The sequence below is a fragment of the Microcaecilia unicolor genome, chromosome 6 (assembly GCF_901765095.1).
Source record: "Microcaecilia unicolor chromosome 6, aMicUni1.1, whole genome shotgun sequence".
NCBI classification, from domain to species: domain Eukaryota; kingdom Metazoa; phylum Chordata; class Amphibia; order Gymnophiona; family Siphonopidae; genus Microcaecilia; species Microcaecilia unicolor.
Window position 1 is genome coordinate 100,939,965 of NC_044036.1, and position 27,231 is coordinate 100,967,195.

The following is a 27,231-nucleotide window of genomic DNA, read 5'->3' on the forward strand; positions in this document are numbered from 1 at the left end:
ATACCTGACAATAATTTAAACAGTAATTTGACCAGACCTCAGTCCTTAGGTTTAACAAATATTTTTTGATAAAAACACAAGACCACAGCTTCATTTTACTACTACTACTTAACATTTCTAAAGCACTACTAGGGTTATGCAGCGCTGTACAAGTTACATAGAGGGACAGTCCCTGCTCAGAGAGCTTACAATCTAGAAGACAAGTGAACGGTCAGTCCGATAGGGGCAGTCTGGATTTACTGAACGGTAAGAGTTAGGTGCCGAACGCAGCAATGAAGAGGTGGGTTTTAAGCAAAGACTTGAAGATGGGCAGGGAGGGGGCTTTGGCGTATGGGCTCAGGAAGGTTGTTCCAAGCATAGGGTGAGGCGAGGCAGAATGAGCGGAGCCTGGAGTTGGCGGTGGTGGAAAAGGGTACTGAGAGGAGGGATTTGTCCTGTGAACGGAGGTTTCGGGCGGGAACGTAAGGGGAGATGAGGGTAGAAAGGTAGTGAGGGGCAGCAGACTGAGTGCATTTGTAGGTAAGAAGGAGAAGCTTGAATTGAATGTGGTATCTGATTGGAAGCCAGTAAAGTGACCTGAGGAGAGGGGTGATATGAGTATATCTGTTCTTGCGGAATATAAGATGTGCGGCAGAGTTCTGAACAGATTGAAGGGGGGATAGATGGCTAAGTGGGAGGCCGGTGAGGAGTAAGTTGCAGTAGTCAAGACGAGAGGTAATGAGAGCGTGGACGAGAGTTCGGGTGGTGTGTTCAGAGAGGAAAGGGCGAATTTTGCTGATGTTAAAGAGGAAGAAGCGACAGGTCTTGGCTATCTGCTGGATATGCGCAGAGAAGGAGAGAGAGGAGTCAAAGATGACTCCGAGGTTGTGGGCAGATGAGACGGGGAGGATGAGGGTGTTATCAACTGAGATAGAAAGTGGAGGAAGAGGAGAAGTGGGTTTTGGTGGAAAGACGATGAGCTCGGTCTTGGACATGTTCAGTTTCAGGTGGCGGTTGGACATCCAGGCAGCAATGTCGGATAAGCAGGCTGATACCTTTGCCTGGGTCTCTGCGGTGATATCTGGTGTGGAGAGATACAGCTGGGTGTCATCAGCATAGAGATGATACTGGAAACCATGAGATGAGATCAGGGAGCCCAGGGAGGAGGTATAGATTGAGAAGAGAAGGGGTCCAAGGACAAATCCCTGGGGAACACCAACAGATAGGTGGTTTCGACATGTTACCCGAGCAATAAAAAGATTAAATAAGAATTAGCCAGAATTCCTTGCCCTGCCACAACAGCAAGAAGAAAATAAGGTGATCTGGATCTCCAGGTCTATGCTTGCAGACATAGGCCTAACTGACCATCTGGTGAATGTTAAGACTTACTTCAAAGGGCCTTCTTTGAAGGTGCTCCTAGCTCAGGTACTCCCCCACCAAGGGAACCACAGAATTGGTGCCCCCTCCCCTATTAAAAGGAAGCTGCAGGCCACAAAACAGACTCAATGGCTTCCTGAAAGTCATTCAACAATAAATCCAAGCCAATATCCGATAGGTGCACACCATCATGACCATACAGTTCATGACAGGAGGAGTCCACCCAGTAGTATCTATTCTGAAAGCCCCCTTTGGCTAATAACCACTTGGCTACATGATGGTTAAGCTTGCCAGTTCCACAGGACCATCTCTTCTTGGCCAGGCATTGCGGGTGTGGTATCACATTGGCTTAAAGCAAATGGGTATTTGGGAACCAGTCCAAGAGGATTTACAGATCATATTTGATAGCGTTGATGAGCTGTCCGTTTGAACAGTTAGAAATATCATTCCCACCCAGGTGTAGCAGAAGGTGGTCAGGATGCTTTCAGAGCCATTTGAAGTCTGCCAGCAAGGGGACCAGGTAGAGCCACTTCATCCCCTTGTTGCCCCACCTCAAAAGACACACACTCCACGGAACTCCAATCTGAGGTGTAGTCCTCCAGGGTGCTACGCTGCTCTTCCACCAGCCCAGTGGATGAAACAGTGGCCCACAATCCAAACTACATACTTCCATGAATAACCTGCAAAAGAAAGGAACAGGAACCAGCAAAAACAGAAGAGAAAATCTAGCAAGCCAAGCCTCTTAAGGCCTCCTAATATATTTTTTAAATGCCCCGAACTTCTATCTGCCCAATTGTTGGAACACTGCATGACTCAAACCTGCAGCCTTGGAGCTCGTTGCTGCACCAATGTGAAAGGAATGAGTAGAATACAGGGTGGTGTCCAATCCAAGGTGACATATGACCATGCACAGCTGTAAACTGATCTCATGAACGGAGATCCATTAGCATGCAACTAGAAAAAGGAGGAACCTTTAGGCCTTAGGCGAAGTAAGTGTGCCACATTATAATGAGGATAAATAAATAGGCCAGGAATTTGTCTGAGTGACTGACAGACCAAGAGCTGTCTGATCCATCTTAGATCTGGCAACGGTCACACAGATGGGTAAAAGTTGCACATGCTCAGCATGTAGCCCCTCGATCTGATGAGCAGATGACCAAGGTACCAGTTCACCTATCTACAAAGCAGCAAAGAAAGCTAAGCAGAAAGCAACACGAAAAGAGCAGCTTCAAAGGAAGATGCGTTCACTGCAGGCAATGCATCCCAGAAGGATAATAGCTCATGCATAATAGGCCAGCAGGAATCAGGCAAAGGAGGCTCCATGTGACTCCAACCTATAAACATCCACTTTACCAGAAAAACTGCCAATGGATTAGGCACGCCTCCCGCTTTTGTGAGAAAAGTGTGAGGCGTAACTTGCTGAGAGACTGCCCCTTTGGAATACCCCTGCTCTTTTGAAAAAATAATATACTTGGATAACAAATCTAAAGATTTATCATTGCAATCGCCTGCCTCGAAGGAGGAGTGCATCAACCTTCTGAAAACCAGATACATAACTCTTCCATGTAGTTGCAGCAACTGAAGATCTCCGCAGTCTCCAAATGTCTGCATCCCCGGGTTCCACAGATGATTTGGGAAAGACATCCTCTCCCGATCCACCCACAGGACCAGGTCTTGAAAACGCTGAAATTGAAAACGAGATACAGTGTCAGCTATGGGATTCAGAACACCCAGCATATGACCGGCTCTAAAAGAAATGTTCAAACACAGATAGTGCAGAATGAAATAATGGAGGAGGGAATTAACTCTAGGACAATGGGTGGCTTGTCTGTTGATAACCTCCACAATTCCCAAGTTGTCACATCGAGAAGAACTCTATGATCTCTCTCTCGCAGGTCTTCCCAAAGTTTGCAAGCACCCACTATGGGGAACAATTCTAGAAATGTAGTGTTCTTGGTCAGCCCTGCAGATATCCACTCAGTCGGCCGCTGGTCAGCACACTACGAGCCTTGACAGAACATGCCAAAACCCAAACATCCTGTCGTATCTGTAAATAGCTGGAAATCTGCATTAGACAGTTCCAGTTGCTGGATGGATTGGATGCCATTAAACTCTTGCAAGAATGAAGCCCACATGCCCAGATCACTACTGATACCCGCTGAGAGGTGCACAAAATGGTGAGGCCTATAAACTCCCGCTGTAGCAGCTGACAACCGACAAATGAAAGCCTGGCCCATGAGGAGAACCCAACATGCAAAATTTAAGGAATCAATTAACTACTACATTAAGCGTAATTCAAGCTTATGCGCATCCTGCACTCTATGTATAAGAGCCCCCAGTTCAGGCACTTTTTTTTCTTGAGGCAGCCTGGTGACCATGTATCTCAACACCCAAAAAATTCAGAACCTCAACTGGGCCTTCCGTTTTTTCTTTGAAAGTGGGATTCCAAATTCCGCTGTCACCTGAAAAAAAGCCATCAGCCTTTGACACTCATCAGAAGCAGAACCGCCAAAAAGATCATCAAGATAGTGATCACAGTCGAAAGTCCTGATCGTTGCCTGAGCACCCAATGCACAAACATGCTAAAGCATTCAGAGTAAGCGCATGACACTGAGCAGCCCATTGGCATGCATTTACTGAATTATACAATTCCCCAAATTGAAACTCCAGTAGAGAAAATGAACCAGGATGCATGGGCAACAAACGAAGGGCAGATGCAGTATCTACTTTGGCCATCAGGGCCCCCGGGCCGCATCTATGCACAAGCTCAAGGTCCTGATCAAAGGAGGCATAGATTACCACACAGAATTTGCGAGGGATGCCGTTGTTAACAGAAAGGCCTGGTGGATAGGACAGGTTGTGAAAGAGGCGATATTTTCCCAGTTCCTTTTTTTGGTACGACTGTGAGTGGTGACAAGCACATGGCAGGGAATAGAGGTGACTTAAAGGGGCCTGCGATTCTGCCCGACCTTATCTCTTCCTCCTCCAATGTGACAAGAACTACCTTGGCCATCCTGAAGGAAGAGGCAGAATTGGATACCAACTGCATCACAATTGGGCCACTAAAAGGAATCTGGAAACTTGATGAAAATCACTGTAACAATGTATTGGCTGCTTCCCTATTTGGTTACACCTGCAATCTGAAATAGGAGTGGAAGTCAACTGTCTGGGCTCACTGCTTGCTGGGTTGAGGGGCCAGGGAAGGGATTGTCTTGGGACACTTGGGCAAAGGGTGTGCGGCACCACACCCCGTGCACACGTGTCGAAATTTGCAGTCTGCAAAGGGGCATCATGTCTTGTTAAAACACCAGCACAAATCTGAAGGGCAGGCTGCATCACCGGCGCACGAAAGGAACAGTTCATACCCGAGAGATCTCAGATGAGTTGAGGGGAACAACAGGACCAACTTTTGCATATATGTTAACCACAAATTAATATCCTGAGATCCCTTAGACATATGGATATTCTCCTCCATCTTTTCATCATAATTTAGCTGACACCATCCCCCATAATGTTAGTATGCATCGAGGATGGTGTCAGTGGAACTTAAAAGTAAGCCATATTGATCAGGGCGGTCGTGTCCCCAAACGCCAACCGCAGGCAAGATCTTATCCAGTTGACAAGGTTCCTAGAAATCATCTTAGCCTTTTGCTGCTGAATCTGATTGGATTTTTTTTCCCTTGGACTTGTCTCCCTTGCAAGTCCAAGGGAAAAATATAGCAATGCAAGTCCTGCACTTAATCTTTTTCCCCATTGATTTTGGAACCACCTCACACAACTCTTGTCAAGAAGACTGGGGCTGGCGGCCCCTACCCGAGGGAGTAAGAACCACCGATTCCCCTTGCCACACTGAAGAAGTGAAAATAGTGAAAGCCAGGTGAGGATGATGAAGTACAGGAGGAGGAACTGGACGAAGAACTGGACGAAGAAGACTGCCGATGCCCCTTCCCTTTCCAGTTTCTAGATATGGTGGTGAATTTTTCAGATTTTCCTTTGGCCCCAAGACTTGAATCCCCTACCTCTAAATTAGCTGACCCAAGAGCGCCAGCCTTACCCATTGGCAATCGCTGTCTGAACAAGTCCTGATCCAACCGAAGACTGTGAAGCAGGCACCCCGGCTCAGGATACAGGTTGATGCCTTCTGGGTCCACGATGGCGAGAGTCCACGTCAGGATGGAGACACCAGGATCCTCGGTGAGCCAGGCCTGTGAAGAAGAAGATGGAGTAGCATCCGTTACCACAACCTGATACCTACCTATCCTGCTCCACCCTCACCCATATCCTCCACACCTGGAAAGAGGGAAATTCCAGCCTTCCCAATCCCAACCCCATTAAGACCTAGGGGGCTCCCACCAGGGTGGGGGCGGCCCAACAGGCTGTGAACCCCATACCTTGTACAAGTAAGGAAGAGGGGAGAGCACCAGTCCTCCTCTTTCCAGTCCTGATCCTTGACTTGAGGCCTAATGGGCCTTTTTTCCACTCCCCGCCTGCTATCCCAAACCCTGAATCTACCACTACCAAACAGCTGAGATGTGAAAAAAAAACAGCCTGGGATGGAGCTGCATCATCTGCAGAAGTCACCGGCAGCTACCCTTCCTGCCTCAGCTCAGCAATGTGAGTGGGGCCTGGGTACTGTTGAGTGCCAGGAACCACTACAGGTACCGACCCTCCCCTTCCTCCGGGCGACATTTTTGCTCCCTTTTTCCTTTTCAGGGGTGCCGCAATATCAGCATGTGCTACTGCTTTAAAAATACAGGGAGGGTGAGGAGGTACGTGAGCAGAAATTGAGAGAGGGTCAGACCCAGAAGTTGGACTCGCCTGATCTGCAGATTCAACAAACGAATCACCAGCTAAAAGACAGTTCGGCCTGATCAGGCAGCAATACTTATTCTCTCTCCTCCATCCTGGAAAACGCAAGCTGCAGCAGGAAAGCAAGCCACAAACAGGATGCCTCCGAGGAGCAGGAAGGATCAGCTCCGATGAGGCTGTCTTTCCTTTCTGCTCTCTGGTCCCACCCAGGGGATTAAAGATGAATTCCCACTGGGGAATTGTTCCTACCGCACATTAATTCAAAAGTTCTTCTTCCTGCTGCTTGCGTGGCTTCCAACTACTACTACTTAACATTTTTAGAGCGCTACTAGGGTTACGCAGTGCTGTACAAATTAACAAAGAAGGACGGTCCCTGCTCAACGGAGCTTACAATCTAAAAGACGAAATGTCAAGTTGGGGTAGTCTAGCTTTCCTGAGTAGAGGTGTAGTGGTTAGGTGCCGAAGGCGACATTGAAGAGGTGGGCTTTGAGCAATGATTTGAAGATGGGCAGGGAGGGGGCCTGGTGTATGGGCTCAGGGAGTTTGTTCCAAGCATGGGGTGAGGCGAGGCAGAAAGGGTGGAGCCTGGAGTTGGCAGTGGTGGTGAAGGGTACTGAAAGGAGGGATTTGTCTTGAGAGTGGAGGTTACGGGTAGGAACGTAAGGGGAGATGAGGGTAGAGAGGTAAGGAGGGGCTGCAGATCGAGTGTATTTGTAGGGGAGTAGGAGAAGCTTGAACTGTATGCGGTACCTGATCGGAAGCCAGTGAAGTGACTTGAGGAGAGGGGTGATATGAGTATATCGGTAGAGGCGGAAGATAAGACGAGCAGCAGAGTTCTGAACGGACTGAATGGGGGATAGATGGCTAAGTGGGAGGCCAGTGAGGAGTAGGTTGCAGTAGTCAAGGCGAGAGGTAATGAGAGAGTGGATGAGAGTTCGGGTGGTGTGCTCAGAGACGAAAGGGCGAATTTTGCTAATGTTATAAAGGAAGAAGCGACAGATCTTGGCTATCTGCTGGATATGTGCAGAGAAGGAGAGGGAGGCGTCGAAGATGACACCGAGGTTGCAGGTAGATGAGACAGAGACGATGAGGGTGTTATCAACTGAGATAAAGAGTGGAGGGAGAGAAGTGGGTTTGGGTGGGAAGACAATAAGTTCGGTCTTGGCCATGTTCAGTTTCAGGTGGCAGTTGGACATCCAGGCAGCAATGTCGGATAAGCAGGCCAATACTTTGGCTTGGGTTTCCACAGTGATGTCTGGTGTGGAGAGATAAAGCTGGGTGTCATCGACGTAAAGATGATAGTGGAAACCATGAGATGAGATCAGGCAGCCCAGGGAAGAGGTATAGATTGAAAAAAGAAGGGGTCAAAGGACAGATCCCTGAGGAACTCCAACAGAGAGCGGGATAGGGGTGGAGGACGAACCATGAGAGTGTACTATGAAGGTACTATGGGAGAGATAAGAGGAGAACCAGGAGAGGACAGAGTCCTGGAACCCGAAAGAGGACAGTGTGTCAAGAAGTAAGTTGTGATTGACAGTGTCAAAAGCGGTGGTAAGGTCAAGGAGGATGAGGATGGAGTAGTGACCTTTGGATTTGGCGAGGAACAGGTCATTGCTGACTTTAGATAGTGCCGTTTCAGTTGAGTGTAGGGGGCGAAAGCCGGATTGAAACGGATCGAGGATGGCATGAGAGGAGAGAAAATCAAGGCAACGGCTGTGAATGGCGCGTTCAAGTATCTTGGAGAGGAAGGGTAGGAGGGAAATGGGGCGGTAGTTGGAGGGACAGGTAGGGTCAAGTGATGGTTTTTTGAGGAGTGGTGTGACTACAGCATGTTTGAAGCTGTCCGGGACAGTGGAGAGAGAGAGAGGTTGAGGATATGACAGATGGGGGGGGGGGGGTGATAGTAGGAGAGATGGTGTTAAGTAAGTTGGTGGGGATGGGGTCTGAGGAACAGGTGGTGCATTTTGAGGAAGAGAGAAGATGGGCGGTTTCCTCTTCAGTGATATCAAGAAAAGAGGAGAAGGAGGCCTGGGTGTGTTGGTTGAGGGAGTGGGTTATAGGATGAAGAGGAGGAGAAGGTTTGGTGGTGAATTCGAGGTTGATCTTCTGGACCTTGTCGCGGAAGTAGTCAGCCAGTGATTGAGGAGAGAGTGAGGGGGGGGGGGGGGGGGGGTGGGAGTGGAGGGCACTTTGAGGAGGGAGTTGAGGGTGGCGAAGAGACGACAAGGGTTAGAGCTGAGAGAATTAGTCAAATGGGTGTAATAGTCCTGTTTGGCGAGAAATAGGGAGGACTGGAAGGAGGATAGCATGAATTTGTAGTGAATGAAATCAGTATGGGTGCGAGATTTCCTCCAGAGGCGTTCAGCCGATCGGGTGCAGGAGCAAAGGTTACGGGTGCAAGGGGTCAGCCAGGGCTGGGGATTAGTACGCCTTGTGGGATGGGAGATGGACGGTGCAAGGGTGTCTAGGGCAGAGGAGAGAGTGGCATTGTAAGTGGAGACAGCCTTGTCGACAGACTCGGAGGACAAGATGGAAGGGAGGAGATCAGAGATACTAGAAGATAAGGTGGGGGGGGGGGGGGGTCAACAGCCTGGAGATTCCTGGAAGTAGTGGTTAGTGTTGGGCGGGACTGAGGGGGAGGATGATGAAGTGTGAATGTGATCAGGTGATGGTCAGAGAGAGGAAGAGCTGATGCGCAGAAATTTGAGGGTGAGCAAGTAGAAGAGAGGGCGAGATCAAGACAGTGGCCAGAGATTGGTGAGTAGGGGTGGTGGAGCTCAGTTGGAGGTTGAAGGAGGAGGTCAGAGCGAGGAACTGAGAAGCGTATGAGTCGGATGGGTTGTCAGTGTGTATGTTGAAGTCACCAAGAATGAGGGATGGGGATGAGGGCTCAAGAAAAACAGAGCCAGGCATCGAAGTCGGTAAGGAAGGAAGGGAGGGACTTATCAGGGGGGGCGGTAAATGACTGCAACTCTGAGTGGCAGCAGGTAGAATAGACGGATGGAGTGGACTTCAATGGCTGAGAAGCAGTGAGACTGTGGTAGGAGGAGAGGTTGAAAACTGCAGGAGGGCGAAAGTAGTAGTCCGACGCTGCCACCGCGGTCAACTGGGCGGGGCGAATGGGAGAAAAGATAGCCTCCGTGGCAAAGGGCCGCGACTGAGGCAGAGTCGTCAGGGGTGAGCCAGGTTTCGGTTAGGGCAAGCAGTTGAAGGGAATGGGAGATGAAGAGATCGTGGGTGAAGGAAAGTTTGTTGTAGACCGAGCGGGCATTCCACAGGGCACACGAGAAGGAGAGGGAGGAGGGGAATAGAGATGAGATTGGAGATATTGCGGAAACATTTGCATAGATGAGACGAGGGCAGGTGTGGTGGACCTGGGTTGGGATTGATGTCGCCCGCGGATAGCAGGAGAAGGAGCAAGAGAGTGTGCGGAGAAGGGGAGGTAGGGCGACGAACATGGGAAGCGCTTAGGAGGAATGGGGAAGGGTTCATGGCAGGAAGGAGGAGTTGAAGGTTGAGAGCTAGGAAGGAGGAGGAGGACAATAGGGATGATGAGGTGGTGGGGGAGAGGGGTGGGTAGGGTATTGCAGTAGTGAGCAGGACGGGAGAGGACATGGATGGGCAGTGAGTTCATGTGGTATACGGCGGTGGGAGGGGGAAAAGATTAGAGAGGGACAGGGCAAGGAATAGAATGTGAATGGGGGCCATAGTAGTAACTGAGGTGTTTACGGGGCAGGCAGGCGGGCAGGAACAGGTGATTGATTGGCTAGTAGGCAGGTTGAGTGGCTAGCAGGCAGGAACAGGTGATTGGGTAGCAGGCAGGCAGGTCGATTGGCTAGCAGGCAGGAACAGGTGAGTGCGGTGGAGAGCACAGCAACAGGACTGGAACAAGCTGGAGTGGTTTGGAGCAGAAGAGAGCAGGCTGGAACAAGCAGGAGCTGGGGGACTAGAAACAAGCTGGAGCAGACGGACTGGAACAAGTTGGATCAGGCGGTCTGGAACAGGCTGGAGCAGGCGGGCTGGAACAAGCTGGATCAGGCGGGCTGGAGCAAGCAGGGAGAAGCTGGATCAGGTGGACTGGAGCAAGCAGGGAGAAGCTGGATCAGGCGGACTGGAACAAGCTGGATCAGACGGGCTGAAGCCTGAAAGCCTCTGCAGACGCCCAACCAGACGTGGGGAGGTAAGGATCTGCCCCCAACCCCGGTTAATGGCGTTTTCCATACAAGCCATTCGCCCTTATTGCATAGGTGATATGGGACAATCCATGACATCCTCCATATGGGATTAGAAGTAACTTTTATTGTTTTTAAATTAATTTTGATTTTATTCTTTTAGTAGTCTTGCTTTGGTTGCTATGTGATTGCTCTGTCTTATCTAGATTTTGGCATTCTTTCCTGATGCTTTGTCTGATTTTAGTGTTGTAAACCACATAGACCCAATTTTTTTGGAATATTGGCATGTTATCACCTATCCAATAAACATAAACATTATGGTATTTGCACAAGGATGATGATGATACCTGAACTAGTTAGGGCTTGGAAGCTCAGGGTGTTCATCTTCTTAGTGAACTAAAATCCAAAATGAAATCTGGTGTTGGACTAGATTTGAGAAACATGGAGTTATACTGACTGTTGGTGGCCTAGATGTGGCAAACAGACTCTCTTCCATTCTTTGAGTGAAGGGTAGGACATCAGTAGAGAGAAATTTCATTACGCATACTCAGATGAGACTGGGGCTCTAAGCACTCAGGCATGGAGCCAAGGAGAGCTGGCATTGAACAGAGACTCCAAAGCATTGCCTTAATAGACAGCTTAAAAAATAGGAAAGTCTAAGTATTTCCATGATGTCCAAAGTGACTGTGTGGAGATAGTTTTCCCTGTTAGGTTTAGACAGTGCTACACATTTTTCCAGAGAATCTGGAGACTTGGAGGATATCCACACCCCTGTGAAGCAGCCTTATGTTTCCTTTGGCTTTTGTGTGGCAGATTTGAGCAAAGGAATTGTCAAACTGCGGATATGTGTTGAAGTTCTACCTCTGGCTCTCCTTGATGAATCGAACAGTCCTCTTAATACCAAGCGTATTAGCACAGATATAGATCTTGCACTCCAAATCTGTTTTAGCAGAAGTGTGGGACACAAGTCTGTTTAGCCTTTAAGTCACCGTAAAACGGGTTTGGACTAGAAAGCATATCTTATCCCTCTATATCGCATGGAGCAGAATAGTATTTTAGGTCACAGAGGTCCTTTAGGTCCAGGGTCAGTGCAATTTTAGACCAGATTTATCTGATAGAGAACTTTTACACAATTTTAGAAAGGGGCCTGGAATTTAATGCATTTGTTAGAAAGCCACTGCTGTGGCTGTTAATGTAGACAGTCTCATAGTTATGGATCTCAAGTCTTCAAGAAGATGTATAGAAAAGGCACAAAGATACGTCTTGTAATGATAAAAATATCTTTGGAGCTCAGACCCTATGTGCTTCCACCTTTGAACTATCTTACATGTTTCAGATGTATCATAGTAGTTTACTTTTAAAGCTGTTTTTCTTTAAAAAGAAATGCTGCCCAAGTCTAACCTCAGAGGAGCTCTAAACCCCTTCTGGTCACCCCAGTTAAAACCAAGAATGTACTTTTGACTGAAACCAAGAAGCTATGTGCATAAACATTTTTTTCTGTTCTAGAAAACCTCCATGTAGAGAGAGATTAGTTGAAGGTAACAGTTCACCAATCATACAAACCGTCTCTCCTCCCCTTCAGATTTGCTTTCCCTGTAGTCAAAGCTATTATGTGAAATTGAGAAAAGCCACGGTAGCGTAAGATGTATTACACATGGATAGTGAAAACCTATTGCTCCAGAAAGGTCTGAAATATGTAACCTTTAGGTGACTGATGATAGTGTCTTCAGAGACACCTGTAACAATTAAACAATTTATATTTAACCCTTTAAAATGATTATACTGCTGAATTGACTACTGAGGATGCAGTAATTATCGTAAAGTGAGGTTTATAGATTTGTCAAGTTGTTTTTGAATGAAATATTGAGCATAGCATTTATTTCCAAGATGACCATTTTTATATTGGTGGTATAAGTTGTTAGTATAAATTGCAAATTCAGAAGTTTATTCATTAACACCTTATATATAAAAGTTAATTTCCTTTGCTTGACACATTGCTACTTCAATTTTATATCAACCTGTTGCGTAGATAACAAGGCTCAGTCATGCAAAACCCTAAATGTTAAGGACAGAGATTTACATTCAGCACATGCTTGAATGAGGAATCGGCACAGTTTATTCATAAATGGGACTGCTGAAGTAAAAGCCGTTATATTTTGAATAACTTGAAGCCTGTCTGTAAACCACTCAGGGAGATCCATATATACACTCTTACAATAATCTGCTTTCAGAATTACTAAACCATGCATAACTGTTTTGAGCAAGCTTTAGTCTTAAAATTGACAGTGAACTAACCAGTCACAATTTTGAGAAACATAAGCTTTAAATTGTTTATCTAAACGATTCTTCTAATACTTTTCAGATGGCTGCATTGCAAAGTCCCTTCTACGGTGACAAAATGAACTTGTATTCTCTCTGTAAGAAGATAGAACAGTGTGATTATCCTCCTCTCCCTTCAGATCACTATTCAGAGGAAGTAAGTCTTGTTTTCAGGTTTTTATTTTTAATTTTGCAGTCTTACCTAACAATCTCTTAAATATCTACTTCATTTCTTCCCTCTTTTCTGTTTGTGGTCTTTTGTTGACCTGGCTGTTTTCTCCTTCTCCTTTGAGCTTTGGCTGAATCAGAATCTGAGGCTTGAGCCATAAGTCTGGGTGTGTTTTCCTTTGTTTATATCACTTTTTGACTGACTTAGCCATTGCAATGGTGGTTGTTGGCTGGGATCCTATATCAAGGCTCCTTCTGGAAGTCTGCTATCATAGGCCCTAAATCTGGCCATTAGGTATATCACTATTGTGTGATGACTGCAGCTTCTCTGCCTGCCTCTGAAGGATCCCAGGGCTGGCTGGCCCCAATGAGACCTGAGATTTTTTTTTTTTGTTACATTTGTACCCCGCGCTTTCCCACTCATGGCAGGCTCAATGCGGCAGGCAATGGAGGGTTAAGTGACTTGCCCAGAGTCACAAGGAGCTGCCTGTGCCAGGAATTGAACTCAGTTCCCCAAGACCAAAGTCCACCACCCTAACCACTAGGCCACTCCTCCACTCAAGATGGGAATTGAACCCAGCTCATCCCATATGACACTGCCACTGAACCACCAGCCTGGTCCATTTCTTTTAGTCTGATTAATCCTAGCTTTTCTTTTATATCTTTATATAGTGCAGACTACTTAAAACTGCTGGGCCCACTATTCAGAAAATGCTGAGCTCCTACATTTATGCTCCTAAGGTAGCCTCCTACATTTGTGCTCTATTTTCAGCCATACTTACGCATATAACTTTTCAGCTGAAAATTTAGGAACTTAAAAATTATGCTCATAAATTTAGACCTGCCATTCCTTTGTCTAGATTTATGAGCCTCATGCTGAAATTCAGTGCTAAGTTCCTAATTTCTGTTTCCCGCCCTTGTTGTCGCCCTCTTTTTATACTCCTAAATTTTAAGAATTTAGTAAAATTTTGAGTAAAAATGTTTTGAGTAAATGTTCAAAGAGGCTAAATTAGGAGCATGAAGTCTTTGAATACTGGGTCCGCCATTTCTTGTAGATGAATTTGTGTGTATGTTTTGGATGTTAAAAGGGTGACTTGTGTAAAGAATGTTTTGCAGATAAACTCCTTTTTATGTTCATAAAAAACCTCTTATAAAATTATTTCACAGTTTTCTTGGATACAAGTAAATGCAGTGGCAAGAAGGTGCATACATTTCTGTTTTGTGTTCAGAGGTGTAGTTTGGGCTGAGTATGGGTGGACTCATGAAGTACATGCATGGGGATCGATATTCAAAGTGATTTAACCAGCCAGAAAGTGCTCCTGGTTGCTTAAATCCTTGTTTGGGGGTTAACGGGTCATATCCATCAGCACTTAACTGGTTAGTGCCACTGAAAATGTACAGTTAGTGCCTGGCATGAAACAGGCTATTTTGGAGGTGTCCCAGGGACGGAAGCATCACTTGGCTGGTTGAGTGCCAATATTCACCGCTTAACTGACTAAGGTAACTGCATAAAAATCAGATCTATCTTTTTTATGCAGTTTGCCATAGCTGGGTAAGTGCTGAATATTACTCTTAATTAGCTTATGTTTTCACCTGCTCTGTAAACCTGGAAATTCAGTGCCGGAGCCCAGACATTGCCCATTGTTGAATTTCTGGGGATAACGCCGGTGGTGGTCAGCAAAATATCAGGCCCATGGTTTATAAAATAAGCACCTATAAACGTTCTTCATACATTTACATGTGTTCTCAAGCCATGTAAAGTGGTAGAAACTATTAAAAAGAACAGAATTACTGAACACGCAGACAAACGTGGTTTAATGGGAAGTGAACATAGATTCATCCAGTGGAAGTCTTGCCTCACCAATATGCTACATATTTTAGAAGGCGTGATTAAACATGTGGGTAAATGTCAGCCAGTTCAGATGTAGTATATCTAGATTTTCAGAAAGCTTTTGACAAAGTGCTCATGAGAAACCCTTGAGAAAATTAAAAAGACATGGGATAGGAGGCAATGTTCTATTTTTGGATTGAGAACTGGTTAAAAGGTATAAAACAGAATGGGGTTAAAATAGCCATTTCGCTCAGCAGAGGAAGATGAATAGTGGAGTGCTACAAGGATGGGAAAATTAGCATGTGGCCATTATTGCAGAAATAGGAAATTCAGCCATTTACTGGCAATGCTAAAAGTGGCCTTAGTGCGCAGGAAAGACCAGAGCTGAGGATAGCATAGCCACTTTTTAGCGCTGCTTAGTAAAAGGGTCCCATAGTGTCTTAACATTAACTTCAGAAGAACATAATATTTAAAAAAGAAAAAAAAAAGCCATTCTCAGTCAGGCCAAGATCCATTAAGCCCAATATCTTGTTGCTGACACACTAGCTGGACTGAATCAGAAATACCCGGCAGATCCCAAAACATAGAACTATTTCTCATAATTCATATCCAGGAATAAGTGGTGTCTGTACATGGCTGATAATTTACCAGAAATATGTCCAAACTGCTTTTGAACCCCACTATGTTTATTGCTGATGGACGTAGTCAAGGTGACTGATTCCATAGCTGAGCTATTCGCTTTGTGGAAAAAAAATAGAACATCCGCAATCTTTTTTGATTGCACTGTATGTTTGTGCTAACTGGTTAACATTGACAATGCTCCAGCAGCACCCTTACATCTTCTCTCCCCCAATATACTTAAAACATTGTTTACTAATTTTTCTGTGACCGCAGTCCCAAATCTTGGGGCTGCAGAAAGCACACAACCCTCAGGAGATGCAGGACAATGTCTTCTGAGTCACCCTCCCAGGTCATAACCCTAAACACAGGTTTCATGACCCCACTTGTGTTTCTGACTCACTGTTTTGGAAGCTCTACTTTACAATGTAAATAGCAAGAAGCTCCGAAAATTCAAACAGCAATTTACCCAGTTAACTGCTGAATTTAATCAGATATACATGCAGATTTTAGGTAGTATGTGGAAAGGGGAATTCACACATCCAGATCAGGATGTCCTGTATTTTACAAGAGCCTCTGCCAAACATAGAACCTCTTGCAAAAAATAGACTCAGGACCGCACATCAGATGTCCCCTCCATGTGCAGTGGGAACAGCAGGTTTTTTTTCCTTTTTTTAAAAGAAAGCAGCACATGGGAAGACAACCATCTAAACCACTCCCACATAGTTGTGGGACCCCTGCCCCCCCCCCCCCCCAAGTAAGCAAGCACTTAACACATAGTACCTTCTCTCCCTCCAGAGGCCCAAATACCCCCTTTGTCCCCAAGGGTCTAAGATGGTAAGATGGGTTTCGCCCTCATCCTAGCTGCTCTCACCCCTTATCCCATTTACCAGGGGACCCTGGGGGACTATTGGACTAGGAGCATTGTCCACTCGCTTCTGATTTGAAGATCAGGTCACCCAAAATGACTTCCAAGACCTCTAGTGGTAATATTGCAGTATTACCATTGGGGGGGGGGGGGGGTCAGCCAGCCATTTTGGATAACCCAGTTGTTGAGGCAGGACCGATTGGACATCATATCCACCTCAGTAAGCTCAGGAGTGGATCGGGGGTGGGGAACCTACTTTGCCACCATAGATCCTTGGAGGGGGGGGGGTCTAGTTGGGCCTTTGAGGAAAGCTACCATGTGTTGGGGATTTGCCCAGGGAGGGGAGAGGTTTGCTATGGGGAGATGGGGGTCAGATGTCAAGGAGGGTTATTGTGGAGGGAGAAGGGTGGCAGGTATTGGGTTTACAGCTGTCCTTACAGCAGATACTTATAAGTGCCTTGGGGCAGTTGTAAATACCAACCTCTATCTTTTTCAGTTCAAGCTTGGATTCCCTATGTGTAATGGGGACTCTGTCTGTATTGTAGGGCTGCCTATGGCATTCCCGCTCCCCTTTCTTCCCATTCCCCCTTGAAATCTGGATGTTAGCTTTCCACGTGTGAATGGCCCTTGTTCTGGAATGGCATTTAAATATCTGGGCCTCACAATATTTAACTGCTTCCATTTACATGTGATAATGCTTCTAAATTATGGACAGAATTATATGAATGGCAACTCCAATATTTCTGTGGTTTTGGAAATAAAAATATGTGCCTTTTAGTGACATCCATTTTCTTAATAAATTTCCAGGTTTTTGCTACATTCTTGCTTTTTATGTGTCTGTATGATTACTAGTAAGGTTTTGAGGTAGGTCTTCTCATCAGCACCATGGTTTATTTTGAATTTATAATTCAAAGGATTGACTAGATAAGAGGAAATTTCACCATCTTTAAATGGTAAGACATAACTGCTCAGGAATGAAATCCAGTTTAAAGCCAGAGTTTCTATCTGAAAACCCCCAATATGTGGAAAAAAATCATGGTCTGTAATTCATATTCCATTGTCTGGATAAGCTCTATAAAACATTTATTTTCCTAATATAATTGCTTCAGTAAGCTGCCAACATGGCCAAAGCTTAAAACACATTTTAGACTCCCTCTTTTTTCCTTATTTTCTGATTTGATAACGTAATTGTTCAATTATTCAGTTAGCTCACCTACTATTCTTGCCAACTATAGTGATCTGATAACTATTTCATTGCTTATATTTAAGATGCTGGAAGTATTGGCATCGCGGTGGTTCTGAAGCAGCATTTAAAGGGAAAAGTGCCCAAGTGTTAGAAACTGCAAATTATAAAAACTCTGAGAAGCCCATACAAATTTAATTGCATTATTAGGAACTGAAGCATTTTATTTCAACTGTAGATTATTTTAATAGAAATGCAAGTTTGTGGGGCTACTTTTTTTTTTTTTTAATCAGCTACCTCAAAAGTAGTGGAGGGTCTGGTTTTCATAAAATTGATATAATGACTGTAATGGAGCAACATCCCCATCTTAAAATTTCCTAATTAAAGGCCAGTGCATCTTTAGCCGATTTAATTATTGCATAAAAACATGGCACTTCATGTATAACCAACTTCAGAATTATATGCGGAGAAATATAGTTGGGTGTGAACAATAATGCAAAATGATAGCAAAAATGTCAGGGGCTCTTCTTTGTTGTGTCATTCATGCTGTCGTCTTTTTTTTTTTTCCCACGAAGTGCATGAATATTTCACATATCTGCATCCTCATCCCCTATTCTTCTTGACTAATTTTCAGACTGTCTGAATTTGCATTTCACATGGTAGCTGATTAGGAGATGCGGAATGGTGCAGTGAAGCCTCGGCAGGCGGTTACCATGGTGACCTTCAGCAGGATTTTAATGATGATACCACTAGTGGTTCGTTGAAGTTGGCCTGCCTGCAGGGCTGCTTCACTGCAGCTAAGTGTGAAGTTGGAAATGTGGATTCTCAGCCAAGGGGCAAATATCAAAGTCTGGCCCAGAGAGAAGGCCTTAGTTTTAGGAAAGGATTATGCATTCCACTTTTTATCCATTCTACAGTTTCCAGAATAGATATAAAAAGCCAATGGTTTGTATTTTCCTTCAAAAAAAAAAAATGCACACTTCATATGTGATAAATCCGCTACATTTTACTTTTGTTCTCACGTTACCTGAGTAAGAGGCAAGGTGATAGTTCCTTGTTTTACACTGCAACTGTTTTTTTTTCCACCGAGTTACTAGATGTTTGCAAATAGCCAACTTAGATGTTTATAGATTTGTGGCACCACATTTGTGTGAAACTTAACAGTATTCTGTAATTTACATATGTATCTGGCAGAGCCTCCCATGCTCTGACTACATAAATTCCCCCCTTTAGTATTATGCACCAAAGAGAATAAACACATACTTTATAGAATTGCTGCTAGCACATATGAGTAAGTAATTAGTGGTTCCTCTTACCCATGTATCTGCTAGTATTCTGTAATATATTCAGGTATTTGGTGCCTACCCATAGGTGCAAATTTATAGAATTGCCTTTATAGTTGTTTGCTAAATGCAGCTCCTTAGAGGATTTTATGACAAAGGAGCAGCAAGGGAAAGGCTCTAGCTTTGATACAAACTGAAATCTGTAGGAGAAAGAACACAAAACTGGAATTCACTGCTTGACCTAAGAGTGAGCAGGTGCAGAGGCCTTCAGTTTATCAACTATGGTCCTTAGGGCAAGATTAAGGCTTAGGCAAAGTAGGTGCATGCCTAGAGCCTGAGCGTTTAGAAGGGGCTTTTTTGGATGTGCTAATTCTTGTCCCGGTAAGTCACCTGCTGGGAGAAAGAAGAGGTTTGGGGGGGGGGGGGGGGGGGGGGAGGGGAGCAAAGCCACCACTGCCCACAGGTCTCTGTTTATTCTTTTCACCCCCTATGGGTTGCTCTCCAGTCAGCAAGAGGTCAATTCAGAAAGGCTTGCAGTAGAGATGTGCGCAGATAACTGAGCACACATGGCTTCTACTGTGAGTTCGAAACCTCACCACGCAAAAAGGTAATTTACGCAAATGTTAAGCACAAAGAACTTTCTGGCTAATAGGGGAAAGCTTGCGGGCACATGTGCACAAAGGTTAAGTAAGTGCGGCTTATGTGCACATCTGAAGAAAACAAAAGTTGACTCTTAAAAATTTCTTGCATATAAAATTGTTGTGAGGCTCATAGTTTTTTTTTTTTTTTTTTTTTACATTTGTACCCCGCGCTTTTCCCACTCATGGCAGGCTCAATGCGGCTTACATGGGGCAATGGAGGGTTAAGTGACTTGCCCAGAGTCACAAGGAGCTGCCTGTGCCGGGAATCAAAATCAGTTCCTCAGGACCAAAGTCCACCACCCTAACCATTATGTGCAGAACAGCTGCAGGGCCCTTTCATCTAAGTCTGGACATGCCCACATTATTGCAGTTACTCCTCTGTGTGTTTTAAAGTTGCATATGCTATTCTGGTTGGGACAAAAGAAAAAGAAGGCATTTAAATTGCAAAAAGGGCATGAAATCCTCTTGAGCAACCTTTGACACTGCTCTTGACCTGGTGAAACATTTCTTCGCATTAGGGGGGATCTTTTACTAAGTTGCAGTAGCGTTTTTAGCACGTACTAATGATTAGTATGCGCTAAATGCTAGAGACGCCCATATATTCCTATGGGCGCCTCTAGTGTTTAGAGTGTGCTAATTTTATCTTTGCTAGCTCCTGCATACACTTTTATAAGTGGACTGGTATCTACCTCATTTTTCATTTAAAAGTTTGGTATATATTTGTGGTCTTCAGCTCTTTTCTTCAGTGGTTACAAAACAAAAGTATTCAATGTTTTTGCTTTTTCCCTTTGACCTTTCTCTCATTCACCTTCCCCAGTTCTGAGTTCTAGTCTCTAAAGTTGCACAATACAGCTTGACTTTTCTAAGCATGCAGGAGAGCTAAAATGTGGGGAATGAAGTATACCTTTTAAACTTAAGCACAGCCTATGTTTTCCAAACTTTTCGATCCATTTTCCAGGATTAGATCTACCACCAGCTTTATTTATCAACAGGGGAATTGAAATGAATACATAAAGAGTCCACAATTATCGTACTGTACCTCTTCTTTTTCTTGTACTGTTTTATTAGTACTTGCTTAAGAGATGCATATCCCTGATTAGTGAAAATCTGGTCAAGTTTTTTGTGGATGGGGCAGTTGAGATTGGTATGTATAACTGAAACTTGGTTTTGTGCTAGCGACAGACTGCGGATGTATGCCGTTTGTCTTTTAGGATATTCGGTTTTCTCTTATTCCAGGACCTGCAAATGAGAGGGAGGAGTGGCTGTTTTTTTTTTTTTTTGAGACTTTACAATTAGAAATGATTGACAGGTTGAGGGTTTGGAAGTTTTACAATTAAGAATGATTACATGTGGACCTGCCTCTAAAATTGGTGTACTAGGAGATTGGTGGGCAGTAGTCAATGATTTGCAGGCTTTGATAGCACAACATATGCCATGGTACAGAATTCTATAATAATGGAGGACTTCATCATTGATTAGGAAACCACACTCAGAAGTTTACTCCTTTCTTGCTTTTATTGGGAGTATGAACTTAGTTAGTTAACTAAGGGCCCTGTTTAGTAAGCTACGCTAGAGGCACATTAGTGCTTTTAGCACACGCTAACTGTGTAGTGCCCACAATATTCCTATGGGCGTCTACACAGCGTGCGCTAATTTTGTGCATGCACTAAAAACGCTAGCATAACTTAGTAAACAGGGCCCTAAGACAGTTCACACAACTTTAATACTATTATCTCTTTTAATAAATAAATTTGGTCAGGTCATGTACTCCAGGAATTTGTTTTAAGGGTTCAACTAGGTAGTTTTTCCTACATCAGCACACAACTGTGGAATGCACTACCAAAAGACTTTAAAAAAAAAACCCCATATACGACCATGTACACTGTTTAAAAAGGCGTACCCTACAGATCCAACGTAAGTGCCTGATCTCTGCGACACAACACTAAAGTTCATAATGGCCATCACCGAACTCTCCCGTCGAACGATTCCTCTATGTGGTCCTATCACAACTTCACCTTGTATTTGTTTACACCGGAGTCTGCAACTTTTCTCCAGCACTATGTAAGCCACATTGAACCTACAAAGAGGTGGGAAAATGTGGGATACAAATGTAAAAAATAAAAAATAAATAGATACAGGACATTTCAGAACAGAAAGCATATATGGTCTAGGGATAAATCAACAGTCTCTAAACACTGCAATGATACCTTACAGGCTGCCCTTTATACAGTGACTCATTTTATGGTTGTTGAAGCCCCAAGACATAAAGCTTTCCCTTGGTGTAACACTGGATAACTAGAAAAAGGAGGGAGTGTAGAGAATTCAGCAAGTAAGTGAAGACAATGATGGTAAAGCTTGGCATCAAGAAAGATATTTATAAGCAAATAATAAAGGAAGAGAAGAAAATTTGCTATTAGGGGGCAAGAATAAAGTGAGCAAATTTTTTAAATTGACTAAGATAATACCGGGTAAATCTGGCAGCTGATACTCTTAGAGCAGGTTCTGCCTTCTTTTTCTAACCAAGTTGAAAAGGTACAGTAGAGTATTAGTGAGACCGTTCCATACATGCCTTCTCAGATCTGGAATCTGAATGTAAAGATGGCTTATGATGGTGGTTTGCTAGTGGATTGTTGCTGGACCTCATTTTCTTTTGTATCATTATGTAATATTCAGAGATTGATTCAGAAATTTGCCAAGGGACATAGCTGGGATCCTTGCCCAGACAGGATATTGAAAGATATGCCAGAGAGACTAAGATAATTGATGACTCAATGGGTTAACGTCTTACAAGAAGGTTGTTTTCCATCTCAGCTGGGACAGAAAATTCTTACCCCATTATTAAGTAGAGGAGTGTGGTAGCCATGTTAGTCCACTCTTAAGGTTATCAATAGAAATCAAACAAAATAAAACATGGAAAAGAAAATAAGATGATACCTTTTTTATTGGACATAACTTAATACATTTCTTGATTAGCTTTTGAAGGTTGCCCTTCTTCGTCAGATCGGAAATAAGCAAATGTGCTAACTGACAGTGTATATAAGTGAAAACATTCAAGCATTACTATGACAGTCTGACAGGGTGGGAGGATGGGGGTGGGTCGGAGGTATGCATGGGAACATCAAAGCATATCATTGATATTCTAACAGGATGGGTGTGAATAATTGAGGGGTGGGGTGATCAACAGAGAAATACAGCTTTATGGTTTATAATGGGCTAGGAACCCCAGATCCTTGTTAAGTCCTTTCTGTTGGGTGTTAAAATATTCAATCATTCTGACTTCAAAGGTCTTACGTTCTTGTATGGTTTTAAAGTTACCTTTCAGGATTCTCACTGTGAAGTCACTGGTACAGTATAATGTTGACCCACAGGCGTGGGAACCCTACTGGCACCAGTATTGTTCATGTGATGTCTATGTAAATTGAATCTTGTCTTACCCCATTATTGAAAGGGGAGAAGCTTGATGTGCACCAGTACTCCAGTTATCAACTAATAGTCTATACTAGCCTTTGCTAAAGGAACTGAAGTAGCCAGGACAAATCATCTACAACTAACAATTCTAAGTTGATGTGTTTTTTCTCACTTTCATTAGAGAAACTGAAAGTTTTGATTAATTCTTTAAAATAGCACTTGCTATATGTTGGATCCCATCTCAATATATTTGGTGAAATCTTGTTCAGATAGTATGTTAAAATGGTTGTTGCATGGCTCCCTATCTCAAGGAATTATGTCTACTCTTTTAAAGGAGGTAATAACTCCAATACTTTTAACTATAGTACGCACTCATGGATATTAGTATGCTATACATGCCATGTGACCTATAAGTATAAAATAAGATACACAGTATGCACTAACTATAAAGGTTCTCTTTTTTTTGCTGAGAAATTTGTTCTTTGTGGCTGTCTAATTCTTTGCTTATAATATCTGTTGCTTACATAAAACATTTTGAATGAGTTGTGATATTTAGTAAGATAGTAGCAGTATATAAAACTATATAGAATTATACTTGTCCAAGTTCTGAGCTTTTAGATCCAGCCCAATTAGGATTTCCTGTCCTGCATAGTACAGAAACTGCAAGAGCTGCATTGTTAAGTAAGCTGATAGATGTCACAGATAAAGGACAACAAGCCTTTGTAATACAATTATCATTTATTAATTTTATGTATTGCCTGCTTTTCCTCCGGAAAGGCAAATTGCTGGGCCAGCTGGATAAGAGACTATTTCTGTTGTCATCTATTTTTTCTGTTCTTTACCCCTCCGGAGAAGTGGAAATGCAGCGATTTCCATTGGCACTAAAGCCCGCCTACTGACAACCTGATGTGTGAGGTACCAGTCCTCCACTGCTTATAAGAGGGCCGGCCTGTAGGCAGGGCTTTCCTGCTGGTGGGCCACGCCAAAGGGGGGGCCCTTTGTGGGAACCAAAGTGGTGAGAACTCCATGCCTTTTTTAAGTAACTTACTGCTTTTGTTTTTGATTTGATAATTTCATTTTTGAACTCATTTGCTCCTTTTCAGGGCTATAGTAATATTGTCTCACAGTGGAACTATTACCTTTGTAATAGTTTTTACCAGGCTTAGTTTTACCAGTGGATGTTTTAATACTTTGGGGATTTTAATTATTTTTTGTTTGACACTAGAACTCTGTTACCTTGACTCTTAGCTCTTTTTTTTTTGTAAATCTTTTTATTGAAATTTTTCAGTGGACATATTCATGGAAGAAAGATGTATATAGCTTTTCAGCATAAAGGAATTACATTTGAAGTAACAATACAAACCTAATTTTAACCTTTTAAACCTTAAATTTACATCACTATAAGATCATAGCTTTTTATGGTTATTTTTATTTAGTAAGTTTAACTAGCTTGATCATGTTACTATTCCTATGGCAAGTGTTTTTAATCTTTTTAATAGGGTTTGGCTGTTTGGGGAACCGGGGCAGGGTTTCACTGGAATGGCTCATACCTATAGTATTTTCATCATTATCAGCCAAAAGGAGGGGTGGAAGGATTACAATTTAATCAGGATGCACTGGTGGACTGTCTTTTAGTTAGCCCGCACTATGAGCCAGTGGTCACTCAAAGATCTATGATGTACCAAAGGAAATTTCTGAGCAAGAGTTTTCCACTGTAGTCTCAGAAGAGTTCCTCCCTATGCTTTGATTATATCTTAATGTTAGATCTGCTTGCAGCAAAACATGGTTTATTAGGGACTGGGTGACTGAAAATCAGCCTGGATTAACATTTTTGGTAGAGATTTGTTTTCAATCTCAAGTTGACCCTAGTGTTGAGGTATGTCCTGCAGGTTACAAGATATTGCATATGCATGATCCCAATCGCGACGGGGGAGGGCTGGCTATAATTTATAAAGATTTTTTGAAAGTATCTTTCAATAACATATTGAACCTGCTAGAATTGGAAGTTTTTTCCTTTAATGTGGAGAATTCTGCATTGTAGGGAACTCTGAGGTGCATTCTGTTCTACCATCCGTAGGAAACTGGTCTTCGATGGAACATATACTTTATGAGTTTATTGTAAATGAGTTATTAGATTCTAAGTTCTGTCTTCTGATAGGACCTGCACTTGATCAGGAAGACAATTCTTGAACATACTCACTATTTTCATTTTTAGATTCAGCAGAATTTGTTAAGCCCCAGCGCTATACTACTCATGAGAAAGGTCATCAACTAGATTTATTTACCTTTACAAATGCAGCTTCTACTCTTTGGCATATTAAAGACTGAAAATGGGAGTCAAATTGTTTGGTCTGACCACTCAAAGCTAGAGTTTACCGTATTTTGGAAATGTGTGGCCAATACGTTTAAGGCTAGGGAAGATAAACATTTTTTGAGAGGAAAATAGAATTTTTGGAGTAGTATGTGTATGTTATTAGATCCTCCTTACCCAAATCCCAAAGTGCAGTGGAAAGCTTGGAATGAGCATCATCTCTTAGTGCTAGATAAAATTGATCCCTTGTATGAAAAAAAAAACAAGAAAAGAACTACTTTTCTTCATTTTAATAAACAATTACTTTCATTAAAGAGAGTATGTAGATGATTAGAACGCTTATGGCAAAAAAGTAAACTAGCAATAGGTTAAACCGGAGAGAGCAGAATAGAGTTTATTAAAAATTAATAAAATCCACTAAAAGAAAATATTACTCTGAATTGATAGGTATAGATGAATGAAATTCTAACACATTGTTTACAGTGATTAATTGTCTTGTTTAGATACAGAAGAGGTCATACAGTTGGAGAATGAATATAGACCCTCAGCCCAGGAGCTAGCGGAGTTTTTTAAATCTAAAATTGGTGATAACGTTTAGCACTGCAATCTGCATCGCCAGAAAAAAATATTAAATTATTCCATTAGACCATTGTCAGTAGAATTGGGTATTCATGGTAGTAGTTTGGACCTCTTTTAAGTCAGTCAGTCTTGAAGAGACAAAGTTGCTGTTAAGATAGTCCTCTTCTCACTGTATCTTGGATAGTCTTACCTATTTGTTTAAATCTCAGCTCTGTTTTCTTAGGATGGTTAATATCTTGGTTAAATTTGTGTCTGGAACAAGGGTATTACCCCAGTTATCTGAGTCGCATCATCCTTACACCAATATTTAAAAAAAATCCATTGGGACCCAAATCTCTGCTTAGTCTTTAATAATTCAGATGACTAGTTCTCTGATGTATAAAACTCGGCTCCAGTGTGTACTTCTGGCATACACACATGCAGTCAAATGTTTTATCTTATGATCCTTTTCAATCTGATGATGATCCCCCTGGCCAAAGCTCTATTCAGACATGGTCTCAACCCTTTCATCTACGCTGATGATGTCACCATTTTCATTCCCTTTAAATCTAACAGAAATTTTCGACAAAATATCCTTGGGCATAAACATCTTAACCTGTTGGGCTAACGCCTTCAATATGAAAATAAACAAAGAGAAAATATAATGCCGAATCCTCTCATCCAAACACTCCGCGCTCCTTCCTACTAATCTTTTAACCCCCGACATTACATCCCCATATCTGACAATCTGAAAATCCTTGGAGTGACATTAGACGACCATCTCTCGCTCGAAAGTCACACAAAATCCACTACAAAGACAATGTTCAGCATGATGTGGATATTGAAACGTGTAAAATCTTATCTCCCCCTGAATACTTTACGGAACTTGGTACAATCTACAGTACTTACCCACGCCTACTGTAATAGTATTTTCTTAGGCTGCAAGACCCACATCCTGAAAAAACTAGAAACTGCCCAAAATACAGCAGCAAGACTTTATTTTTGGCAAATCTCGATTTGAATGCGTAACACCTCTTCGTGGAAAACTTCATTGGCTCCCTATCAGAGAACGTATCAACTTCAAGGTCCATACATTAATCCACAAGATTATCCACGGTGAATCTCCGAGCTATATGTTTAATCTGATTGACCTTCCCACCAGAAACAGATCTGAAACTTCACATACTTACCTCAACCTACATTACCCTAATTGCAAAGGTCTCAGATATAAAACCTTTTATGGATCCAATTTCTCCTTCATGGGCAGCCAACTCTGGAATGCCCTCCCTAGACCTATTAGATCAATCAGTGACTATCTACCCTTCTGGAAATCACTAAAAACCCATCTGTTCAAACAAGCCTACCCTAATGACCCAAACTAATCCTATGAACCCTACTACCCAACACATATCCCCCTCCCGCCTCCTCCACCCTCCTTCCAATGTTCTCCTACCCATGCTCACTCCTCTCCTACTCCCTTCACCCTGTCCTTCTCTACCTACTTAGTCTCTTTTATTATTCTGCTATACTTAACTTTATTGTCTTTATCAATATTCTGTAATCCCTATTACGATGTAAGCCGCATTGAACCTGCTTTTAGTGGGAGAGTGCGGGGTACAAGTGTAATAAATAATTATAGACCAGTGGCATTTATCCCCTGTTTGCAAAGATTGTAGAGACAATAGTTACACAACAACTAGTAGAAT

General features: G+C 43.1%; 1 protein-coding gene across 1 annotated transcript in view; it reads left to right on the plus strand.

The window, feature by feature from the left end:
• NEK7 (NIMA related kinase 7) overlaps positions 1–27,231 on the plus strand; it is a 132,197-nt gene that overhangs the window by 99,551 nt on the left and 5,415 nt on the right. Inside the window, exon 9 of the mRNA XM_030206054.1 lies at positions 12,700–12,813. Within this exon, the coding sequence (XP_030061914.1) occupies positions 12,700–12,813 (114 nt within the window). The remainder of the gene's footprint in view (positions 1–12,699; positions 12,814–27,231) is intronic.